The 26,875-nt window shown below is 38.7% G+C and overlaps 1 protein-coding gene across 1 annotated transcript in view; it reads left to right on the top strand.

Annotated features, from left to right (window-relative positions):
* Nucleotides 1-22,874, top strand: part of LOC126221264 (regulator of G-protein signaling 11) — a 289,957-nt gene extending 267,083 nt beyond the window's left edge. The window contains exon 14 of the mRNA XM_049942176.1: nt 19,712-22,874. Within this exon, the coding sequence (XP_049798133.1) occupies nt 19,712-19,772 (61 nt within the window). The 3' untranslated portion in view covers nt 19,773-22,874. The remainder of the gene's footprint in view (nt 1-19,711) is intronic.
* Nucleotides 22,875-26,875: the final 4,001 nt, after the last annotated feature.

Below are 26,875 nucleotides of genomic sequence, written 5' to 3'. Positions count from 1 at the left end.
GGTCAGCATGACGGACTGCCGTCCTAAGGGGCCCGGGTTCGATTTCTGGCTGGGTCGATGATTTTCTCCGCTCAGGGATTGGGTGTTGTGTTGCCTTCATCATCATTTCATCCCCATCCGGCGCGCAGGTCGCCCAATGTGGCGTCGAATGTAATAAGACCTGCACCAAAGCGGCCGGACCTGCCCCGTAAGGTGTCTCCCGGCCACTGACGCCAAACGCTCATTTCCATTACCTTAATGTGTCAACACAGGACAGTTATAATTACTTCACAGGTTTAAATAACATTTCTGCTGACTATGTTTGCTAATATTACAGTACTAAACTTCCAAGCATTCGAATATCCAGTCTGTTAACAGAAATCTCAAAGTTACACCTAATCTATTGTTGACTAGGACTGGCTCGCTCTTTAACGTGTTTTGTTTCTATGTTGTATGTCATATCGGCATAATAACTTGTCCGTGAGATGCATAACTCGTTCAAAAATGGTTGATAAAATCTTTCGGGTCCACACATGTCATTTTAGTCAGTAAATTAACATATGACAAGTAGCTTCTATTGTCGCCATTCTCGGATCCACCCACTTTTTCATTGTTTTCTGTTGTTTACCAGTTATAGCTAAAATATGTGCAGCAAACGCTTACTTTTTGGTGTTCCACATCTTGACCAGTGTTGCCAACAAATGATTATTTTTTCCGTCGAATCAACACCCAAAAATCCGTCAAAATCAGATATCTCCGTATTTTATTGCAAATAAAGACGAAATTAAAATTATTTTAAAAATTATACTCATACCTAGTGTACGAGACAGAGAAACGTTTTAAAATCAGCCGAACTCGGCAATCCACATCGTCCTCAGCCTCAACTTCAGTTGATGTGCTTGATTGTTGGTCTCCTCGGTACGCAGCCATTGTGCGAATTTGCCTCGTAGCATGCTCTGATAAGACGTAACACGCCTAATTCCGGCCCTCACAGCGAGAATTGCATTTACCGTATTGTTTTTAAGTCTATTCCTGAGGGAGGTTTCACATTGTTGAGCACGCTCTTTTGACCTCAGCATTTGACCAAGAACATTAAAAGCATCATTGCAAAATCTGAGAGCTCCTGCAATGGATTTTGGGAACAAGCGTCTTTATATGATGCGATCTCTTGCCAAAATTCTATTATACTGTCGACATTTTTTCCATTGAACAGTAGTTAATTTTGACCACTGAAAGACAATTTTTGTTATTTCTATGTCAGGTAATTGAAATTCCTGAGCTAGCAGGATTATATTCTCTTTAACCATCCTCGAACACTGTTATGGAGCAATTAGGCACAATTTTTGCAAAACCTTGACATTGTTCAGCAGCTCCTCTGCTAAGCAAAGCAGAAAATTTTCGCATCTACTGTGAAAAACTTTTTCGCTTTCTGCGTTATTTTGTTCTTTCATCATATTTACCAATGAAACCTCTACTTCTTGGCTAAGATAAATATTAAAGGATTTGTATTTTCTGTCGTCTACCGTTAGCAAAACCTTCTTATAACCGTTGACAACAATCCGCCTCGTAAGACCTACAGTATGAAGCACTAAGTTTTACAGTAGCTTTGAACGGTCTGCTGTACTTGACTGGAATGTTTATTGACCTTTTGACATCCTTCTAGAACTGCTCTAAGAAACAGAAGATAAAGCTTATTGATGGCATCAGAGTACATACTCTATAACAGGTCAGCTGTGTAGCATTTAATCTGATGTCTGGATATTTCAAAATGTGTCTGTAGTTCAAGCCACTGACCCAAAATGCGGTAACAGCAACTTCGGTCGATAACCACCTTGTGTCTGATTGGTGTATAATTTTAAGGGGTTCGGCTCCATCATTTATTGCTTTAAACAACTCCATACATATTACTTGTCTAGAATAAGATTTAGAAAACCAGGAATAAGTTTCACAATTGGACGGTAGAGGACACTGTTAACTGAACTGAAAGGCAAAAACAGAGTATCAGTACAAGATTAGGGACCTCACATTTCAGTTTCTGGTAAACCCCATTCTTAATTCCCACCATTACAGAGGCAGTATCCCTACCAATTCCTCTCATTTTTTTAATGCCTAAACTATAATCTGAAAGTCATTATTTTACTGCAGTAAGAATACATTTAGCATTTCCCTGTTCTAGTTCAACAATTCCTAAAAGGGTGGAAATATCTTTGCTTTGTTGTTTTGAAAAATATACTATGGACACAGCCAACAATTTGATTACAGAAATATCTGCAGAATCATCTATAAGAAGACTAAAATGTCCATTACCAACATCAATGATCAACGGACCTAATTGCACACCGATTAACTACAAACAATGTAAGAGAAGCTTCCGCAGCTGCATGTACATACGTATGTTTCATAGACCAAAATGATAATGTTGACTGTCGTGAAGATGAAAAAGATTCAGATGCTTTTCAATGATTCTTAATTTTTCAATGCAAAAGTAAAACTGACAAACGCACATTCGGGTTGGATTGGCAATATTTACATCGTACACTACTAGGTTCCCTGGGCACCTCTAACAGCCAATCCTTTAATTGTTTATCACTCAAGTACTCTTTACTAAAATGCCGTACATACTGCTTGACATTCTTTTCAAGCATGTTCAGTCAGTCGTAAAACAAACAAAAAGAGCACTAGACATCAGTTGTTAAGCACACAATAACTCACTACAATACTGTAGTCTGTAATCTGGAACGCAGCTCCCCAGTTATGTAGCAGCTGGGAGAATTCGTGCTCTAGTGATTTTCAGATGTTCGGTGCCAACAGCGCACCGTACAGTTAGCAGGTGTTGACTGCATTGTCGTCTTCTTTGTTGTTGAACTGCGCTGTCTGTCTCTTGTTGCGGTATATTCATTGTGATTTTTATGAAAATAAGTGATGATGTGCTTGCTGGCTCATCACAGAAGCTATTTTCTTCTCCATTTCGGAAAATAAAGCCTGTTATCAGGAGCTCATGGAAGGTCAAAACACAGGTTTCTGTTGCCTTCACTGGGTGCTTACAACACATGGGGTGGAGCTGGTTCTCCCTCACCTTCTTCCACACCTCACAATCCATCACTCCGCTTAGCATACATAGCTTCTCCACTCTCCCTCCTGCCCACAAACCTCGATAGATGCCAAGTTACAATTCGCGGGAAGTACCATAAACTAATATAATGCACTCACTATCCATAATTCTCGGCATTAACTCATAGAGCACAGAATATTTTTGTCATTGTGTTGCTGGTGCTAGAGGCGCGAATTGTATAGTTAAAGCTAGTACGAATCCAGGAGGTGGATGATATTTTCGCTGCCAGTATTTGGCCGGCCAGAAGATGGGAGATGATAGTTTTAAACTTACTGATCGCCAGTTTTTGCGCCAATGTCCTGGATTAAATTCCAAACCTCTCCACAATCTCTCGTGAAGAGAGGACATGTAATACTGTTGACAGCGATTCATCCATCGGTTGGGAATGTTAAGTTCAGCGTCCCCATTGATGCTTTTCGAGAGAATTATGCTATGTGCTAGCACCGAGTTTTAACCTCACCATCTTCATCCATAACACACCACACATTGCCAGCACTCATCACAGTTATCCCTTGTGTACAAAAACACGCTCGGCGCTTCATAACAGGTCGGAGGAGGCCAATGGCAAATCACCTCCACTCGGACCCTTCCCAGGATGGCGTTTCAGGATTCCTGCTTCTGCTCCCTACGCTCAGACACTTACATACTATTGTATCTTTGCTTACAACAGACATTAGAGTCATTTGCCACCGCATTATCGTTGCTTTGTTGAGTTTGTCGGTCATCAGAGATGTTTGAAACTATTAGCTAACAAATAGCCATATACATAGCTCAATAGGAAGGAAATCTAAGGAGTTAATTTCAGTTCATTTTTCGGTTATATCCTACATGTATGTAACCTGAATGAAATATAGCCCGTTTTTGCAACACACTGAGTGAAAGTTTTAGTGCAATACATCCATGGCACTGTCTTGCATGTGCATAAGGATTTACCTTCGTAATAGTTTTATCAAAGATTTTTTTTTTTTTGAGAATTAAATGAGACCGGAAAAATACATCAAAACAATCTGTCAACCGTGGAACTGAATTTTACCAGTCACACAACCTGAAATTCCGTCAAATTTGACGGGAAATCCGTCAAATTGGCAATGCTGATCTTGACCTTGTGAAATTGGTTTGCCAACTGACGATATTAGTGGTGGTATGAGAGAAGTTTGACAAACTAGAATTTTCATTAAATAATGAATGTGTGCAGATACCTTAAGGCCACGGTTTTCACAATGTAAATTCACTTATCGATATTATGCAAACAGTCAATCGCAGAATAGCTGCGAACACTTTCAGGAAGTAATTATCTGTCTTGGCAGTCGGGAAAATCAAATGCTAAAAAACGCTGAGACTGGCGCCAGACATGCATCAGACTCAATACTACACTTCCTACTGCAGGCATTCAAATTATAAATGATGTGGTGTGGTGGCCCTCAACTACGTACCCTCAGACTCAGAGTTGAAATATTAAAGGTTTTGGCTGGTTTCGTTGTCTAGGGGCTGGGATACGTAGTTTCCGCATTACAAGCCAAATACTGCTGAGTCTACGGTATACTATATGAATATACACATTACCGAATGGTCGAAGGTTCCTATCACTTGGCAATTGCAAATTGTGAATGTAACATATAAATTTTTAAATGAAAGATGGCAATTAAAGCCGGCCGCGGTGGTCTCGCGGTTCTAGGCGCGCAGTCCGGAACAGCGCGACTGCTACGGTCGCAGGTTCGAATCCTGCCTCGGGCATGGATGTGTGTGATGTCCTTAGGTTAGTTAGGTTTAACTAGTTCTAAGTTCTAGGGGACTGATGACCTAAGATGTTAAGTCCCATAGCGCTCAGAGCAATTTTTTTTTTTTTTTTTTTTTTGGCAATTAAATAAATTCTGCAGGTACTATTCTAACTACTTTAAATGATGAATACGATAGCAGAAGTACCTTTAAGAATGCCCTTTATTACAGCAAAACACTTATTGGAGTCGATGGTCCAGCGATTAAATAAAATATATGTTGAATAACAGAGAAACAATAGATTCCTATTTGATGTAATTAGTTATGAGCAATAACATAGCTCACGAGATATTCACTTCTAAACGCATACTACGTATTCACAGCAGAAGCCACGAAAATCTCACAAGAGCACAAGTCGGCACTAAGATATATTTCTATCTCTCGTGACCACGCGCAAACTGCTCCACTCTCCAAGTCTTTCCCGTGACCGCCCGTCGCAACACCTCTTGGAGCCCTCCTCTGTCCCCTCCCGTACTCTCCCACGCACCGCACTTCCATACAGTCTCCCCACGTATCCTCTTTGTGACGATCACTGTGATTGGCTAGAGCGCTCCCGCCCTGTCTCCAAGCCAACGCACACTCACAGACATAATGAAACTAGGGTGCGATTTGTGCTTTTACCAGTGGGAGGGATGTCTTAGGGGGTTAGTAGAATTATATACGTTACTAGCTTGGACCGTGGCGTTATATCTTTAAAAGTACATTATAGGTAAAGCTTATTTACAAAATCATCTACATACAGGTATACGAGAGGAATTCAAAAAGTAGAGGCACATTTGTGAAAAGCTGTACTTATTCTGATGTTAGAAAACTGAAACATATTAATAGTATTAATAGTAAGACTTACTAAAAACTTTCAGTATTCGGCTCCACAAATTTAAATTATGTGTAAAATTTTACTCCAGTGCGTGGGAAATAAACATCCCAGGTTGGGATGCATAAACTAAAACCAGAGGAGGGGATGATCTGATGCAGAGGGGGGGAATCCCCCCATCCCCCCCTGCAAATCGCACACTGAATGAAACACATTCGAAATACTGGATTTACATTTAAATAACTTGAAATTAAATAAATATTCCTACAGCTGGACCATAAACACGTTCTAACACACATCATTAAATACGTAAACAAATTAAATAAACATACGAGGGGCGTTCAGAAAGTAAGCTCCGATCGGTCGCGAAATGGAAACGACTATGAAAATCCGATAAAGCTTTGCACAGATGTGTTGGGTAGTGTCTCTAGTATAACCCCAGTTAGCATCACGTCGCTCTTCTCATTTCTGAGCTCGCAGTGAGTGCGTAAATATGTCTAGAAAATAGTGTCTGCCGCCAAGTACGAGGGCCTGGTGAGAAATTTCGCCTGAAGCTATGCAGCTAACATTACATAACTGTCGTGCTGTTTCGTCTTCAAGACAATTCTCAGCCGCATTCTGCAGGGGCAATGAAGATGCTCCTGCATCGTTTGCAAATGGAAATGTTAGATTACCCACAATACAGTCCGCAATTGTCTCCCCCTGAGTTTCATCTCTGGTCACATGAACCGCTGTCTTTGACGACAACATTTTGACACAGACAACGAGGTGTAGGCCAGCGTGGAGAATTGGCGGAAAGCACTGGCAGCTGCCTTCTATGATGAGGCTATTGAAAAGTTGGTACAACGCTATGACAAAAGTCTAAGTCAGAACGGCGACTACGTAGAGAAGTAGCTGAAAGGTGTAGCTAATTGTTACAAGTAAAACATTTCTGATGTTCACTGTGGTTTCAATTTGGCAATCAATCGGAGCTTACTTTCTGAACAGGCCTCGTATATCAAAGGAATAGAACAGAAGTAAGCCAGTAGCGTAATGTCTCTGTGCTTTCTAAAGCACAGTAAATAATTTCCAGAATAAGATTTTCACTCTGCAGCGGTGTGTGCGCTGATATGAAACTTCCTGGCAGATTAAAACTGTGTGCCGGACCGAGACTCGAACTTGGGACCTTTGCCTTTCGCGGGCAAGTGCTCTACCAACTGAGCTACCCAAGTACGACTCACGCCCCGTCCTCACAGCTCTACTTCTGCCAGAACCTCGTCTCCTACCTTCCAAACTTTACAGAAGCTCTCCTGCGAACCTGCAGAACTAGCATTCCTGAAAGAAAGGAAGTTTGGAAGGTAGGAGACGATGTACTGGCTAAAGTCGCCGGCACGGTAGCTCAGCGTGTTCGGTCAGAAGGGATAGCTGCCCTCTGTAATAAAAAAATCTGAGTTAACCCTTCTAATATCGAGTATTTTTTGTTACACTGAGTACCATTGGGGTCTTTAGTGACCCCAACGGAATGTATTTTGTATTAAGGATACTTTTAATAATGGTAGAATAAAATCACATTGCTTGTGTTTTCCACAATCTAAAACAAGATGTCAGTGACATTACATTAAATTAAAATGCATATTTTTTTTAAATTATTTATTTCCATAAAATTTACGAATGATTCTCACGAAACTACAAACATTTTGGATTAAATTCCGAATTGACATTTATGACGCATTACACTTACAGCAATAAATTGCAGAGTGGTTTTTACACACAGAACATCCACATTTTGAACATTTATCGGTGAATTGTCTATCCTCAGACCTTTTACAAAACTGACACCTTCCTTTTTTTTTTTGTCTACTGTTGATGGAGGTACTGGGGAAATAATTTTGTCTGGCTTTCTTCTGACGAGCTGCTTTCCTAATTCTATGAGAAATGCCCGTCTCTTGTAGTTGGTCCTTTCTGCCCAGTCTGGCGTAAGACGTAGCCATATGATAAATGCATTCAGTGCACTGATATCAGTCACGTTGTAAAATAATACCATTGGCCACCTTCTGCTCATCCTCTTTGTAGTCTACGTTCTAACCAGCTTGTCCATGGTGTCTAACCCTGATTTTGTTTTGTTATAATCCAGAATCATTACTGGCTTGCATTCTTCATGATCTTCCACTTCTTTCCTTGAATACATTGTACTGAGCAAAGTTACAACTTTCCCATTTTTCGGACAATATGGAACAATTGAAGCATGCTCTTGGAATCCAAAAATAGATGAATATTTGACTCAATCTTTGGTCTGAGTGAAAGCTTGTGGTGGTCCTCTTTTATTTTTTCTAATTGTTCCTAAGAGTGTGAGATTGATTTTCAGAAGTTGTCTCGCCAAACTAAGGCTAGTGAAAAAATTTCAGTTGTTACATTTCTGCCAGTGTTTTCCAAGCCTTTCACCATGTCTAAAGCAACTCTCTTGCCTTGACGAACTTCACGAGATTCATTTTCTTGTCGACCAGTGTTAACTTGGAGATTGAGAACGTAAGACGTTGCACTATCACATACAGCCCATAATTTCAACCCATATTTTCCTGGTTTTGAAGGAATATATTGCCGAAATGGACATCTACCACGAAATGCCACAAGTTGTTCATCAATTGTTACGTTGCTGTGAGGAACACATGCTTCTTGCAATGTGTGTAGACTACCCACATTTCAAATATTTCTCTAATGGGAGCCAGCTTGTCAGGAGCACGGTTGTGATATCTGCGTCATCAAATCGGATGCACCTTGAAATTTGCGTAAAGCGATTTCTAGCCATTGCTTCACTAAAAATGGGTCTACCATCCTCTTTGTTCCACAGATGTGTAAGTGCTTCATTATGGGCCTTGTAAGCACCTGCTAGGATCAAGACACTGATAAAGCACTTCCGTTGATTGGCATCTACTGGTTTCCATTTACTACCGTAAACAAGACTACCATCTTTGTTAGTTCACATCAACAACGTTTCTTCTAAGAAACATCTGAAAAGCTAATTCGATGGAGTCTACATTTTTCACTGTGAATTTTGTTGGACCTGGCTTTACTCGCATTATGTTCCATCTCTCTTCTCTTCCACAAGCTCTTCTCAACTCATGTTTGTGCCACAATTCTTCTTTGTTTTTAGACCTACACAAAATAAAAAGAATAAAAAATACATAGGGTATATCTTGGCTCTAAATCCTAACGCATATTTACAAAAATACATTGTGTGCTTATATACAGGGTGATTCAAAAAGAATACCACAACTTTAAAAATGTGTATTTAATGAAAGAAACATAATATAACCTTCTGTTATACATCATTACAAAGAGTATTTAAAAAGGTTTTTTTTTTCACTCAAAAACAAGTTCAGAGATGTTCAATATGGCCCCCTCCAGACACTCGAGCAATATCAACCCGATACTCCAACTCGTTCCACACTCTCTGTAGCATATCAGGCGTAACAGTTTGGATAGCTGCTGTTATTTCTCGTTTCAAATCATCAATGGTGGCTGGGAGAGGTGGCCGAAACACCATATCCTTAACATACCCCCATAAGAAAAAATCGCAGTGGGTAAGATCAGGGCTTCTTGGAGGCCAGTGATGAAGTGCTCTGTCACGGGCTGCCTGGCGGCCGATCCATCGCCTCGGGTAGTTGACGTTCAGGTAGTTACGGACAGATAAGTGCCAATGTGGTGGCGCTCCATCCTGCTGAAATATGAATTGTTGTGCTTCTTGTTCGAGCTGAGGGAACAGCCAATTCTCTAACATCTCCAGATACTGTAGTCCAGTTACAGTAGCACCTTCGAAGAAAAAGGGACCAAAACCTTTATTGGCTGAAATGGCACAGAAAACGTTCACCTTAGGCGAGTCACGTTCATACTGGGTTGTTTCCCGCGGATTCTCAGTGCCCCATATACAGACATTGTGACGGTTGACTTTCCCGTTAGTGTGGAAAGTTGCTTCATCACTAAACACAATCTTTGAAACGGAAGATTCATCTGTTTCCATTTGAGCAAGGATAAAATCACAGAAATCGATTCTTTTAATCTTATCAGCTGCAGACAGTGCTTGAACCAATTTCAGACGATAAGGTTTCATAACTAACCTTTTTCGTAGGACTCTCCATACAGTTGATTGTGGAATTTGCAGCTCTCTGCTAGCTCTGCGAGTCGATTTTCCTGGGCTGCGAACAAATGCTTGCTGGATGCGTGCTACATTTTCATCACTCGTTCTCAGCCGTCCAGAACTTTTCCCTTTGCACAAACACCCATTCTCTTTAAACTGTTTATACCAACGTTTAATACACCACCTATCAGGAGGTTTAACACCATACTTCGTTCGAAATGCACGCTGAACAACTGTCGTCGATTCACTTCTGCCGTACTCAATAACACAAAAGGCTTTCTGTTGAGCGGTCGCCATCTTAGCATCAACTGACGCTGACGCCTAGTCAACAGCGCCTCAAGCGAACAAATGTACAACTAAATGAAACTTTATAGCTCCCTTAATTCGCCGACAGATAGTGCTTAGCTCTGCCTTTTGTCGTTGCAGAGTTTTAAATTCCTAAAGTTGTGGTATTCTTTTTGAATCACCCTGTATATCAGTCAGAAATATGTGTCACTTCCTGTTCAGTTTGGACATCTGTGCTGTCCAAATCTTCTTCTGAACTTCCATCTGATTGAGGAATATTATCTTCTAAGGCGTCAATTTCTCCATCGCTGCATGAGACATCAGAAACTATATTGCTGATATCACTATTTGATTCTCCAGATAGAGGATTATCCTGCAGTAATATTTCAAGCACTTCGTCTTCAGAAAGCTGACGACACATTTTCCACTAAATGCAACACACACAATAGTAGTCTCCACTTGTATGGAACAAATAATTCTCGGCTTATAAAGTATTGGCAACAATCACACGTTACAACAATATTTACAACAATAAAACAAAGGAAATACAGCAACAGTTACGGATTCAATGCAGCATTATTGGGTAATAATAACGCAAGAGAGAAATGGGGTCGCATTTAACCCCAATGGTATTCAATGGTTCTCTCTTGATTTTCTGCAAAACTAAATATTTTCAAAAAGTTATATTAATTTACTACGAACCCATTACTTAATTCAGGAAAAGTCCGAATTTTTCATAATTTTTAGGAATAGGAAATAAGGTATATTTTACGGAAAATTACGGCCTGGGGTCATTATAGACCCCACGGTATTAGGAGGGTTAATGGATCAACAACGAACTGAAACGGGTGTCTTTCAACGTCCGCCCAGAGCAGATACAACGAACGAAAACGAACAAAATGAGATTTAAAAAAAAAGTTGGTAGAGCACTTGCCCGCGAAAGGCAAAGGTCCCAAGTTCGAGTCTCAGTCCGGCACATAGTTTTAATCTGCCAGGACGATTCACACTAAATAATTGACCAATTTCTTCATGAATAGTACATATCGGATATAAACAGAGACATAGATGAATAAATATATTTATAAACATGGTGCTACCATTTTTACATCTAACTGTGGAGTACTTATGGCCATATGCGATTAACAGTAATCAGCCACTTTTACCTTCAATAATTCACGTGCTATTCAAGTTACATGCGTGTAATTTATACCAATTTAGGTTTACACTAATAGCTTTCTAAAGACATGTTGATCTAAAAATCGGATAAACCGTTTAGATTTTGGAAATTCGTTGCTGGGTGTTACTTCTATAATTTATCGTCAGATACTAAGCTTTAAACTAATAAAGATATTGAAAATCTGATCACACCATCAGAATCTTTGTGCAAATAATGGTAATGTACCAGTACCGGTACATGTTTCTCTTTGAGGTATCATGATTCATCTATCTAATATTAATTTCTACACGAACTGTGAAATGTCTGCCATTAAGGTTTCACAAACTCCGCCATCTTTGGCACTCCCGGCATGTCTCCTTCATTGACACAGTGTCGCCATGGAATTCCGAGCCACACAGTCCCTGGACCACGTGCTGGGGTTACCCCTCTCGTCCGGCACCACATGGCCGACCTGCCGAGAGGCCCACATGGCCACGCCAACTCCGAACTGAATGTTTTCAGGGTGCCACAATTCGCCTGTTACCTCACACTATTAACTCTTCCTAGTGCTGGAAATCATTTCATCAACTCACTGGCAATACCCCTGTAGCTCACTATCCGCTCCTCCACAACAACCACCCGTTTTCCGACAAGCAGAGCAAAGCTGATCACTTTGCATCCTATCTCCCCAACATCTTCCCCATCCCTGAAACGCTCATTTTGATTACTTCCACTTCCCTACCATCCACAAATATACTAACACTGCTGCCCCACCCCTGCCTCCCAGCTCCCAACCAAGCACAGTGCATGACCTCAAACAAGTACTTCATAGCAAATGCAACCCATCCCCTAGTCACGAATGCACTGCCTATCAGCACCTTAAAGAATGCCCCTCTCTTGCCAGCCTGGCACCTCTTTATACCACTATCCTCTCCACAGGTTACTATCCAGGGCTGTGGAAAACCTCTGAAATCTAGACTTCCTTAAACCACATAAACCTCCACTGATATCTCCTCCAGTCACCTCATCTGCCACATCTCAGTGTTCACCAAGATCTTCAAATCCATCCTCTCCCAACATACTCATCAACACCTGAATCAACCCTACGTCATTCCCATTAACCACTGTTGGTTCCATCTCATCTTCTCTTCTAATGACCAGCTCCTGCACCTCATCCATCTCCTTTCCCACCAGTCTGACACCCAAAATCCACTGTTTTTGTCTCCCTCAACCTAGAGAAAGCCTGCAACCGTCTATGGTATTCCAGTCTCCTTTCAAACTCCAGACTTGTGCAGTTCCAATGAAATATGTCTGCCTTATTGCATCCTTCCTCTCTAATTGCCCATCCTTTGCCACCATTAACAACACCAACTCCCACATCTTCCATTCCACTGCAGGTGCACCCAAAGCCTCTGTCCTCTCTCTTCTATCTCCTTTACATGGCTGATATGCCCAAACCATCTCCACCATTTTGCCTCCTGCTGATGTCACCGCATTTCTTGCTCTCAATCCTACACTCCACAAATCTCAATGATCCCTCCAAATCCATCCCTCAGTTTACTTCCTGATGTAACCAGTGGCTCCTCAACATCAACTCTTCCAAACCCCAGGCAATAATTATAGGAAGCACCACCTGCAACTTCTATCTTCATGACCTCTACCTTACCATTTCTGTTTGTCATATCCAGGTAATTAACACGCTGAAACATCTTGGACCAACAATAGACTGGCAACTAACATCGAAACTTCACCTACTAATCATCCAACAAAAAGCCCATGATAGACGAAAACTACTAACTGCCAAATTACTAACTGTCCTCCACTCCTATACATCCTTGATCTGTCCCATCCTTCTCTACAAAAGTATTGGATGGAACGCATGCACTCCACCTCACTTTCTGCATCTGCTTACCTTTTCCCCACAAAGATCCTTTACCAATCATCAAATTCCACCTCACTCACACTGAACCCCTCTGAACAACCTTCACTATATGGAAACTCAGCACCAATAATCTTATTGTTTCTCCTCTACTTTCCAGTCTTCATATACTGCCCTGCCTTTACCGATACATCCCACCAATCCTCCGCCTACACACGTTCCATATACTCTCCCAGAGAAACTTCAATCAACTCCCCCTCACAGACCATGAAGCCTGACATTTATCCATTCATGCCAGCTGTAGGTCCACCCCACCTAATCCACATTATCATGGCTTCCTCTCCCACCTCTCCCCTCCCCAAACTTCATTACCCCCTTTTTTTTCCCCCCATCTGCCTTCCTTTCCCCACCCCCTTTCCCCAACAACTATTGGTATCATCAACCCCCTCTCTACCACCTCTTCTGTTCCAACAGCCACTCCTGCCCCATCATTGCTTTCCAGCAGTCCTCCATCCTTATACCACCACATTCCTACCATCCTCAATGACCAACCTTTTCTCCTTCAGCAACTGACTCCCTATCCCGTGACACATCCTTTCACTTTCTAATGACAGGAAAGTGTTTCTTTCAAATATCAGTGTCTCATTTTACTTTTTATAATTACTGTTTTAACTACCAATGCAAGAAGTCATCTATCATATATCTAACAACATCCATTTCATTTTTTAGCTTCAGAAAGTTTTAAATTCAATGTGAATATCTCTACCTGTTTGTTGTTTTTTCGTTTGATTTGGTTTTTTATTGCCAGTTGGATGAAGAGCAGGTTGCCTGTACTGCTGACAGCAATAACAATAAAGAAAAACAGCAGGAAAAGTGGTTGGCCACTACCTGTAGATCAATTGTAACACTGCACTGCACATTGAGGAGAGCAAGACCACTCAGTCTTTTTCGATTTGTGCTGTTTCTGGGCAGCTTTTTAAATGTTTTAAGTCGAAAATTACATTTCTTGGGTTACTGTTCGAACTTGAGGGTGACTAGAATTCCATGCAGAATCCTAATATTGCAAAAAAGTTTTGAAATGTGTATCTGTAACACTAGCAAAGTGTTTTCTGGTCTTGTAGTTGGAGCTTGGTTACACTGACTTTTAAAAATTTATGGAATCTAGTTTGGTACCACTTACTTTGGATTTATGCCCTGAAAGGATTCAGTTAAATTCTGATGGTTCTGAAACCTAACTTGTAGTTGGTGTGTTATATGATGAAAGAAAGGTGAGTCTCCTTTCATTCTGTAATATTTCTCTGGGCTGCAAGCAGGACTATTGTCTTGATATTTCATTGTAGAATTAGACCATGATACCATGGGCACCCACATGATAAGTCATTTGGTGTGTGGAGGGGTGGGGGGGGCAGGAGGGGGGGAGGAGGCGTGTTGAACCTTTAGGTATTGAGTATTTTTAATATTTTGGAAGACAAATGTTGACTTGTAAGTAGATATAAAAAAGTTGCAATTATGGCCTGTTAAAACCTACATAGTACTGACTTTTAAATCATTTTCTTGAAAGAAAGACATCTGATTACACTTTCTTCTCCTTTGCCTGTGAGTTTGGGGTGGTGGTGGTGGGGGGTGGGAGGGGGGAGGAGAAGGGGAAGGGTGCAGTCCTCCCCCCGCCCCCCTCCCCGTACTGCCTCTGGGCATAAGCACCCTTGCTCGGTACTACTAGTACTGTGATTGCGACTTTATCTTCTTCTATGATTTTAAAGGTCTAAATAAATAGATTTTATCGCCATCCAGTATAATTTCTTCTAAGCCACTGGACGCATTGCTAACTTATTCTAACGTTGCAATAAGATCACAGTTATCACTTTGCAGCCTTCTGCAAAGAGAAATGCTTCAGGAGAAGATTTTTTCCATACCAGTAGCCTACTGTTAGTACAACAGAAGCAGTGGTTCTGAGTAACAGCACATAATAATGATTTTGGAGCAGTTTGTTTGTTAACACATGATTGAATTGAATTGAATTGAATTTTATTTGATCCTGTAAGATTACAATGTGTACAGTAAATGTACGTGTAATATAGGACATGTCAAAGTATTAAAATTCTTTATCACTTATTTCTAACTGTTACAAAAAATCCACATGACGAAAACATTTTTTAAAACTGCAGAATACTTCATGTTCTTAAACTGATAAATTTTGCACATTGCCAAAAGTGATGAGGGTCTGGTTGCCGTACTGTAATGAACTGCCCTGCTAAACATAATGACATTCTGAAACAGCTCAAAATTCATTACAGCATAGCAACCAGACACTCATCACTTTTGGCAATGTGCAAAATGAATGTATTTAAGAACATGAGGCAATTCTGCTATTTACAAAAAACGTTTTTAGTCACAGTGGATTTTTTGTAACGTTTAGAATCATGTGTTAAGAAAGAAACTGCTTCATTTTTGAACAGTTTCAGAAAGTAATTATGTTTAATGAGACCCTGATGGTTTGTAGTCTCCCCATGCAATTCCTGACAACTACGCTTGTAGTATGTTTTGGATCCCACCTAGGACATATTACCATATTTTTTTGGGTTCAACCCAAGACTTAATCCTGAAATTACTTGAAGGTCTTAAAAGTTTACTGAGTCATTAAAGTTTATTCATTCAACTGTATTTTCACTGGACAAGACCTTTGTTTTTTTTTTTTTTTCAGAAATGGTTTGTCTGTTTCAATTACATCATACAATTCACATCGAGGAAGTTCTGAATTAATTTTAACATTTAGCATATGTTTAACAGCAGTTACTGAAAGTCTACTCACTTCTGCAGACCAAGTGTTCGCTGTAACTGAAAAATTGCTCTCATCTGGAGCAGATGTCACAGACAAAGACATTGCATTCAACCGTTTTAGTGAGATTGCAATATGAAATATCAATCTTTAATACTAACCTCTCCCTCATATACAACTGAAATTTCTCCAATAGATAGTGTGCATTGTTGCTGTCATTATACAATTTCAAAAATTTACATTCCTGTAGCAAGTTAACACTAAACACACACTCTCTTTTGTCTCTTGCTAAATGATCAGCCAAAAAATAATAGAGGTAAAATGATAAAAAATGCACAGATGAGTTACTTCAAACGTGAAAACAAGGTAACCCATTGCCCCTGTTCTGTTGTGAAATGACTAAGTTAAAAACCATAGCTGAACTGGTAGTTATGCCTGCCCATCAGTGTTAGTGCTGGAAAGGAGATGGCCACAAGAGAATGTTTAAAAATGTAATGTCAAACATGTAGGTCTAAAATTAAAAAAAAAACTACTTTACAGTTATAAAATTCACAAATCTCAGACATTTTTTCAACCCAGATATTACCCCAGACAACACTAAAACACTAGAACTGACCTGGCTAATCATGGACATATATTAAGCCTACCAATCACCTGCAGATAATGCAGTTCAGCAAATACTACAGCAATATATATAAACAGCCATTGGATACTATATTCTCTTCTGTTGAAAGCTAGTTTTCTGCATAAATTACCACTCATTACCGCTGATCTGTTGTACTCCTGACCAACAGAAAATTCACGATTGATACCAAATAGTTTCAAATTGGATAGTCTTAAATTCTCCAATACAAACCCTGTTAAGTATACAGCAGGTATAAACATCATCAAAGTTACACAAATCACATTTAATCCTAAATTTTCATAGAAAAATAGTTGCTCATTTCTTGCAATGTCTGTCATTTTGGCACAAAGAACAATGAAGTCCTTAAAACTGTTCATTCTATGGACAATTTGTTCTCTTATAATTTGACCTTATATATCTGTTATCTCGGTTTGAATAGCTGCAGCGATGTATTGTGAATTCTTAGTACTTTTTTGAAGACATCTGTGCAAAACTAAATCATCAGCTTCAGCTTCAGCTCTGAAGCTCAGGACAGAATGAAAATTCCCATCATTTAACTCATCAACATGTGACATTGAATTTCCAGGGTCATATTTGCCAAACAGAACCACAGTTTCCACAGTTGACAGGAACTCTTTCCTGCAGTTTCCTACCATTAGCGCCATGATGTGGCATTTCACTGTTCAATTGATGCACTATGTATGTATCTTTCCTCTCTGTGTGCTATCTTTAAAATACTACCCCTCTCTGTAAATTACCTTGAGTTCACAACTGCTCTGCAGTTGTACTTCATGAAGTCCTCAGAGTTTTTAGGCTTATGAACTCAGAAGCTTCTATGATATCCTTACAGACAAATTTTACCAGTGACAACCTCGTTGCAACTCAGAGGGAAGGGAGGGGGGAGGAGAGGGGGAACTATTGGCCTGCAGCCCCATCCAGATCACCTGTTTATTCTCAGTCTCTCAGAGAGAGAGAGAGAGAGAGAGAGAGAGAGAGAGAGAGAGAGAGAGAGAAGACTCCTTGCAACATAGCTTTCAGACTTGACAGCTTCAAAAATTTTCTCATTATTGTAGTAGAATTTGGAGATGACAATCTATATGTGTGGTCTTGTACTGGATCTCATTGCACTATTAGATGCATGATAGGTTGGTCTATTTTGGACCATCTGGAATCACTATAGCATCTGAGTTCAGATCATAATAGTCTTCTATTCCTTGAAGAGTGACTGAAAGCTGTCTCAAAATTTATGTATTGTTTTCCTAGTACCATTTGGTATAGATTTTGAGTTTCCATAACACCCTTTTTGATGTTTAATAATGTTATGAGATGAGTAAAAGAACCATCTTTAAGTAGCTTTTACAGGAAGCCTTCACTCAGGTGACTACTAGTGCTATGTCATTGCAACTGTGTAGAGAAGCCTTGACTGCTTCCACATATCATCGGGAATGCAGACGAATGCTCAAGTTATAGTGCAGCTTCTATCTAATTCATGATTAATAATCACTAAAAATTAAAATGAAACCTTATCAGCCATGAAGCTCTTAATTTCTTTCAGCCTTCATCTGTTATAATCAACACTGAGGGTACCCAGATATTGCTTCATGTGGCAACTGGAGGGAGAGGGAGCTGTAGCACATCTCTCTCTATACTAAAGTGCCAATCCTTGGGAAAAATCACCTGTGACTGTAACAGGAAGATACTATAGGGGCATTTGCAGCTTTAGTAATCCTTAGTTTATGGTTTATTATGACGTTACTACACGCGCAAACAAAGTTGACACTCGGTGCAATGGCTGATGGGAGTGACTGTAAAGGCATTTCGCATTTACAGTCACTCCCATTGGCCACCGCGCTGAGTGTCAACTTTGTTTGCTCGAACAATAGGTTTACCAGACTCATACAGACTGGGAAAGATAAAGTACATAAATAGTTATACAGCTGGGCCATAATATAGAAACATTAAAAGCTAATTTTGTATGAATTGAAAACGATAACAGATTGCACAAAAAGTCTTTATGTTCACACTTTGTGTCTATACTCCCCTGGTTCTCACCACTGCTCCTGAACTTTGCAGCTCCCCTAGGTACAAACAGCAGTTATGTTCATAGACAGAGCAAATACTTTTAATGAGTATCTTATTTTCTTTTCTCTCTCTCTCTCTCTCTCTCTCTCTCTCTCTCTCTCTCTCTCTGTCTGTGTGTGTGTGTGTGTGTGTGTGTATCAATGTGGGTTGCTTTATTTAATAATACATGCTGTAAAGATTAGTGAAATTTGCTAGCACCTTCTATATACCAAGTTAATTCCTCAATTCTCAGCCGTAAGAGAGACTTACACTAGGGCCTACAGGGTAGTTGTCTGTGATGTGAATTGTCTGTCCATTCAACTTACATGACAGATGGTAATTTAAGAGTCATTACTAAATGGAACACATTCTGGATTAATTTCTAGGTATGAAATGATACTTCATGAGTTTGCCTCCAATCAGTGTCATCTTTTGTTATGAAAAAAGTGGTTTGTTTTTATTTTACCTGCATTTTGCTAATATCTCAGGAGCCTGTTTCACATTAATGGTGAAAAGTATTGTATGTAACCTACCCATTAAACATAAATATTTTTAACTAGAGACTTCATTTTGTCATGTAAATATTGACCCTAGAATCAGTAGATCTGAGTACTTGTTTTGTAAGAACTATAGAAGAAATGTGTCTGGGCTTTGCAAGCTACTCCTCTACTCACTTAGAAACTGATGTTATAAAGAAACCAAAACACCAACTAGGTAGGTCTGAGGTATGAGGTCTGAGTCTGAGTGACAAGTATTTTGGTTGATCTTACTTTATTAACAGAGGGCAGAAGTGAGGTCTGTCTTAAATTTCTATTACATCGTACTTTGTGATACAAAGTGTATTTTCATAATGCAAATTACAGAATATTTGGGTGGCTCCCTGCTGTTATTTAATTCAATCAATGTACATTTTTGTTGTGCTGTATAATTAAATAATTTTTCAGTGCCTGTAGGTATGAAGAAGTATTCAGTTTGTTAGATATCTTACTTGTTTACTTAAATATTGCTGTCATAAACAGGTAACACAATCTTGAATGTAGATGAAACGACAGATTTCTGGGTACTTGAAGTGTGCTGAATTATCTTCTGATTGTCTGTAAAACCCATTACATAATTCTTTTTTTCTTTCAACAGGGAGAGCTGTAAGGTGGATGCTCCATACGTGAAGACTTATGCAACACTTGGTTACCTTTAAATTTTTTTTAATGAAAAATTTATCCTAAAAACATTAAGTTAGCATAATAGATTAGTTGAAGCCTTCAGAAGTGAGTTGTTGAGATCTGTGTTGTTATTCACTTTACATTCGTAGTGTCAGCAGCTCTGTCCCTTGAATAAAAGATAATAAAAGATAGAATGGCATGGTATACAATGGCAAATGGTAGAATGCAATGTAGTCACTGTCAAAACTCTTTGAAAGAATGATTTATCATTATTATTTGGGCAGATTTATTAAATTATGTCGAGTCCTTAAAACTTCTGCTCTTTTTTATGAAGCTTCTGGAATATTATTTTCCTGGTGGCTTGGCATGACTTAGAGTTGTTTCTTGAATATTTAATTTATTTGTACAAGTAACTATTTAACTCATATTTCATGTTGCTCACCCAAAGAGCTTTCATTGATATATCAATGATCTGTGTCATATACTAATGATGATGTTTGTGCTGCTTTAGAATATTGTGACTTGTATTAATAACTAATAAAAATTGCTTAAAGGGAAAAAATAGAAGTTAAATGTAGGACTGTGTGTAAGGACAAGCTTAGATTTAATAAACATGTAAACAGCAGCATCATTTTCCTTGTTAATCTGTGTGGTGGATCCGGCTGGCGCTGAGTTCGTTCAGTGTGAGGCAAATGTTGTCAGGACTGAAGAGCTGCAAAACTGAGCCCTTGTAACAGCCACGGCCTGACAATTGCGTCCCACAATGGGCTCAACTCTTCTGCGCCCCCGGCGCCCCTCACAAAAGCCAAGCTTTGTCTGCTCAACACAGTATCTTGAATCATATCTTCTCAATAAAGTATCTTAAAGAAAGCTGGTTTCCTTCCTACTATCAGCTCTGAGTCCATGTGGTCTTGTTTCAGTCTGTCAAAAGAAAGATTTTGTCAACATTTTCAGTACTGAAAAATTTGTCAAGAGAATAAATAAAAGAAAGAAACAATTATTTGATCCACATTTAATGCTCTCAAGGAAAGTTTATAAAAGTCACTAGACCACAGGATGTGGGCTATAATACAGAACCCTGGACCAATATGTAGTTGGGGTGACAAAATACTGTATTAACATAATATATAATTTCAGTATTAATACAATGAAATTTATTGCTCTGTTTTGATAAGCAATGTAGCTAAGTGTGCTACTCTACATATATATATATATGTATATCTATATATAGACACATATTACATTCATAAGTACTGTATCAGATTATTATATAATTATCTGCATGTTAACTTAAGTGTGTGTGTGTGTGTTACTATCACATACAAACATAATCAAATAAATTATGTGGTTATATTGGATGTTGTGGATGAATGTGAATTACTCAATTATAATTATTACACATAGTTATAAATATATTAAACTGAACTGTAGTTTTTAGCTTTCGTATAAACTTTGCGATGTTTTATGTGTGTGGATGCACACCATTTGCTTGTTTACTTCAGTACAGTTAGACAATGTGTCATAGATTTTGTAGTCAATCATGCCAAGTCATCATAGTAGCTTGACATTATTTTTAAAGTTAGTAACAGTTTTTTGATCAGCAGAAAGCTCTAATTACACAATAGTTGAGTCATGATGATACAATATTGGATCTTGGATAAAGATTCATCTTGAAGATATGTACTTCATTTAGACTGTGTAATTGCTTATTTTAAATATAATTTTAATGAAATGGACAGCCATCTTATCCAGTCACAAAGATGAGATTGATAGCCACAACAAAGAAGATTCTATAATTTGCATCTGTTCCACACAATATCTACAATCTGAATATCTGTGTTGTGCTCTTCTGACCATGAGTGATGTGGATCCTCATTTATGGAATGCAGTTGATGGAAATGCTGACAGTACAAATGCTAGGAAGTGTTAATAACTAATGTAATTTATCTGAAATTGTGAACATGCTTGAACAACCCCATGCCAACAGCCCACACTGATGACCTAATGTGGAGCACTGTGAAGAGAGTGCTTTTAAAAATCAGACTTCCACATAATTTAAAATGTGAACAAATTAAAAGTATTACTTACATTTTTATGTAATTGTCTAAAATAAGCCTATTTTAATGTGGTCATAATGTATTAATAATCATTGTGTTAATAGAAATTACATGTCTTAACTGATTTTCAACTAAACACAGTCAGATACATTACTACATAGAATTGGAATAGTAAAAGAACAATACACAAAATTCATATTTCAGATACTGATTGGCATATAAACTCTTTTATTCCTTCTCTTAGATTTATTTGTTTACATCTGTAAGTGCTTATTTTACCAACAAAACAAATGAAAATAATTTAAATGGTACACTTTCCATTAAAAATAGAATTTTTTAAAGTGAGAGAATTAGTAATTGTTAGTAAGTGACATACTATAAATGTATATATTAAAGTGTTAAGAAAAATAATGTAGTCATTTGCATATAAGTTTACTTCAAATACCCAAGAGAAGAAACTGAGTATTAACAATGAAGAAATACCATAATTCAAAGAAGATAATCTGAGTGTTGTTGCTTTTTTTATGTGGACCAATGTGATGGATTAAAATTAGGTTGTAGCAGCTTGTTGTGTTAAGCCAAGTAAAACAAAAAATGACCTAGTGAGAATTAATGTTTGTGCAGCATACACAAGTTAACAGTACTACTTTAATACTTTGAACTACATTTAGAGCATGCAGAATGAACCCATCTGTCCCTCACCTAGATTCATTGTGCTTGAATACTGGCCACAACTGGGACTTTGCCTGCTAACATAAAATATTTAAGTAATTCTGTAGTAATAAATTATTATATCTTTGTTAGAAAATCATATACTAACACTTTTGTGTATTATTACCTTTATAATGTCCTTCTCCTCAGAATTTAAGCAGTGTGCTATTGAAACTAGGGTGAGCCTGTTGGATCTTTTCTATTCTACTTTACAGAGCAATGATAAATGTCTGTAATGGGCCTAGAAAATTTTGTGTACTGTATTTCATGAATAACATAAAAGTAATGAAAATGTGATTCTGTATCCTTTCACTACTGTCAGCACCTATCTGTGTGTGTGTGTGTGTGTGTGTGTGTGTGTGTGTGTGTGTGTGTGTGTGTTTTTCCTTAAAACAAAAACATAAATTATTTATATTGTTGTTTACTATTTCAGTTTTAAAGTAAGTTGATTAATATTAGTGAAGTCAGTCCTGTCAAAATTTAAATATTCTTGACTAAAAATTTAGAAGTAAAGTTAAATGATACAATCAGAAAATGGTAATATGTATGACTCAAGAGTTGTGGCTAATTAATGTATTCAAATTGAAGTTTCAAAATTTTTCATTCACTATTCAGCTGACTTAATTGGATACACACCAGTCAAGAATAACGTTCAGGTTCATATATGGTCACAGGAAAGAATTATGATTTGGCAGATACTAAATGAAAGAATTAAGTGAACTGTACATATAATTAGTTTTGTAATGTTATGCATATATAAATGTATTTAGTTAATACTTACACATTTAGGAAAAGCTGTTAACATGTTGTATATGAAAATGGTGTAGATTACTGTGGTTTAAAAAAATAATAAAAAATAAAGTGTTTTAAAACTTGAAACCAATACTTATTTACTTAATGATTTCGAGTGTCCAACTGAAATTCTATTGCAATCAGTTTTTGTCCAAGTCAGGTGAAGTAATTTCTAAAAAAAAATGTTTCCCACTGAATTTGCTAGTGCATTTCCAGTCTGATTGATATACTTTATGTAGAATGAGATGAGCCTGAGGAATGGAGACAGAAACAAATATTTTATAACTGCTTTTGTGTGTGAGTTATGCTAACTTCTCTTATCACACAAATAAAGTTTGTGTGTTGTGTATGAAAAGAAGACTGTGACTATTCATTGAACCAAATCAGATTAAAATCCAGCTACTAGTCATTTTTATTTTAGAATGATTTATTTGTTTACATATTGCCATTGTTATCATTAACAACACTCATTACGATGCATCACTCTCGAGAACAAGTCAAGCTGAGATGCATGCTGTACTGAGCCATCTGCAGGTAGGTGTCTTTCTTGAAAAGAAATGTGAGTGATTAAATAAATAAATGCAAAATAAACAAAGTTGATTGGTTCCAACTATTTAACCATTTCAAAATTAGTCTTTCTTTGTACACAAATATCCCGCACATCCAGGGCCTTGCTGCGATGGGGCACTTCCTTTCATGCCAATCACCTGCCACCCTACCTAAAACCTCTTTCCTCATTACCTTAGCCAGCTTCATCCTAACTGACAACTTCTTAACTTTCGAAGGCCAGACATAACAACAATTAAAGGGAACAGCCATGGGTACCAGGATGGCCCCCTCATACGCCAACCTATTTATGGGTCGCTTAGAGGAAGCCTTCTTGGTCACCCAGGCCTGCCAACCCAAAGTTTGGTACAGATTTATTGGTGACTTGTTCATGATCTGGACTCACAGTGAAGAAGAACTCCAGAATTTCCTCTCCAACCTCAATTCCTTTGGTTCCATCAGATTCAGCTGGTCCTACTCCAAATCCCATGCCACTTTCCTCAATGTTGACCTCCATCTGTCCAACGGCCAGCTTCACACATCCATCCACATCAAACCTACCAACAAGCAACAGTACCTCCATTATGACAGCTGCCACCCATTCCATATCAAATGGTCCCTTCCCTACAGCCTAGGTCTTCGTGGCAAACGAATCTGCTCCAGTCCGGAATCCCTGAACCATTACACCAACAACTTGAAAACAGCTTTCACATTCCGCAACTACCCTCCAGACCTGGTACAGAAGCAAATAACCAGAGCCACTTCCTCATCCCCCCTAACCCAGAAACTCCCACAGAAGAACCCCAAAAGTGCCCCACTTGTGGCAGGATACTTTCCGGGACTGGATCAGACTCTGAATGTGGCTCTCCAGCAAGGATACGACTTCCTCAAATCCTGCCCTGAAATGAGATCCATCCTTCATGAAATCCTCCCCACTCCACCAAGAGTGTCTTTCCGCTGTCCATCTAACCTTTGTAACCTCTTGGTTCATCCCTGTGAAATCCCCAAACTCCGGAGATGGGAACTTGCCCTTCAATATATCCTCTCTTCCCGTTACCCACCAGGCATCAACCTCCTTTAATTTCAAGTTGCCGCCGCTCATAACTCACCTGTCATTCAATAACGTCTTTGCCTCTGTACTTCCGCCTCGACTGACATCTCTGCCCAAACTCTTTGCCTTTATATATGTCTGCTTGTGTCTGTATATGTGCAGATGGATATGTGTATGTGTGTGCACGAGTGTATACCTGTCCCTTTTTCCCCCCAAGGTAAGTCTTTCCACTCCCAGAATTTGAATGACTCCTTACCCTCTCCCTTAAAACCCACATCCTTTCATCTTTCCTTCTCCTTCCCTCTTTCCTGATGAAGCAACCGTGGGTTGCGAAATCTTGAAATTTGTGTGTGTGTTTTTTGTCTCTATCAAGGTACCAACGATTTCATTTGGCAAGTTACAGAATCTTTGTTTTTAGATATATTTTTCCCACATGGAATGTTTCCCTCTATTATATTCATTATGTATGACATTAGTGACACCCAATCACCTGACCACGTTCAAAATCCGTGAGTTCCGCAGAGCACCCCATTCTGCTCTCTCACGATGTCTAATGACTAGTGAGGTCACTGAGGTGGAGTACCTGGCAATAGGTAGTAGCACAATGCACCTAATATGAAAAATATATGTTTTTGGGGGTGTCTGGATACTTTTGATCACATAGTGTATATGAGGGTGACACCTACCAAGGTGTCATGATGACTACTGTATTTGTTAGTTTGGTTGTGTCAATCAGGTGTAACACACACATAGGTTTGTACAAATTGGGGTACTTGTTGCCCAAGGTGTACCTTTCTATACAGAAGCTATTTGTGCCTTCTGGCATCACAGTGTTCTTGTATGAATAGTTACGGTTAATAACGATGTGTGTCTATAAGCATATAAATACTTGTAATATGGACATGCATAATGTAAGTATACATTATTGTATGACTTGTACTTTGCAATTTTGGGGGTTTGGTTTGATAGTGGGCATGTCAGCCTGAAACTGGTAACCATTGCAGCAAAATTTTGTGTCAGAGTGACTAAGACACAAAATAAAAAGTTAAACAATTTCCTCATTTAGAATAAATTTTTGCCCATTTCAGGATCACTTTACAAGTAACATAAGTGATTTCACATTCTATGAAGGAAATACTATGGTATACTTTACAGAGTGACAGACTGATGAAGACAGATTTTTTTAAACAAGTTGTCATTGTCTTTGGTTCAAAATTACTGGTGTAACTCAATATATTTGGCTTTAGTAGCTCTGGAGTTTATGTGAATCTAGTTACTTCTCATAAATGTTTTACATGACTTGTCATCTAGAAAGATGTTTAGTTATTCCTGTTGAAAAGAAATTGTCACTGTGGTGTTATATGTAAAATGGTCAGAGTAAGGAAAAGTTTGGTTTCGGTTTCTTGGATAATTTAGTGATAATAGAACTAGTTGGATGTTGCAGCAGATAATGACCAGGTGTGATGGAGTCAATGATGCGGTTCAGTTGATGTCATTGGCTGGGGTAGGATCCACATTAATGAGCAGGTCCTTGACAAGAAGGCAATCAACAAGAAGTAGGAGGGGGCATCCACTCAATTCTCCTTGCATCATAAAGTTGCCTCATATTGTTTAGCACTACCAGATTACATGAAACAGTTGTGAAATGGAATTATAGAAACAAAAATTCTGCAGTGAAACATGTATCCAAGACACAGCAACCTAAAAAGACACAGTATTCACAAATCAGCAGCAGTAAATGTCAGTCTAACTGCACAAAAACAACAAAAACATGTTTGACACACAAATACAAACTCATCACACCTCAGGATAAGTCAAATACAGTATACCACTCACAGTATACAACTGATCAATGAAGAGGTGTGCACTGATGTTATGTGCCGACACACTCATGGACTTAAATTTAAGCATCCTGATGGATGAGCCACAGCACCCGGAGGATGCCGAGGGCAGAGATGCTCCCTCGGCTGTATCCAGCACC

The sequence above is a fragment of the Schistocerca nitens genome, chromosome 1, assembly GCF_023898315.1.
Source record: "Schistocerca nitens isolate TAMUIC-IGC-003100 chromosome 1, iqSchNite1.1, whole genome shotgun sequence".
NCBI classification, from domain to species: domain Eukaryota; kingdom Metazoa; phylum Arthropoda; class Insecta; order Orthoptera; family Acrididae; genus Schistocerca; species Schistocerca nitens.
Note: the sequence above shows the minus strand (reverse complement) of the source record. Positions and strands in the feature narration are given on the sequence as shown.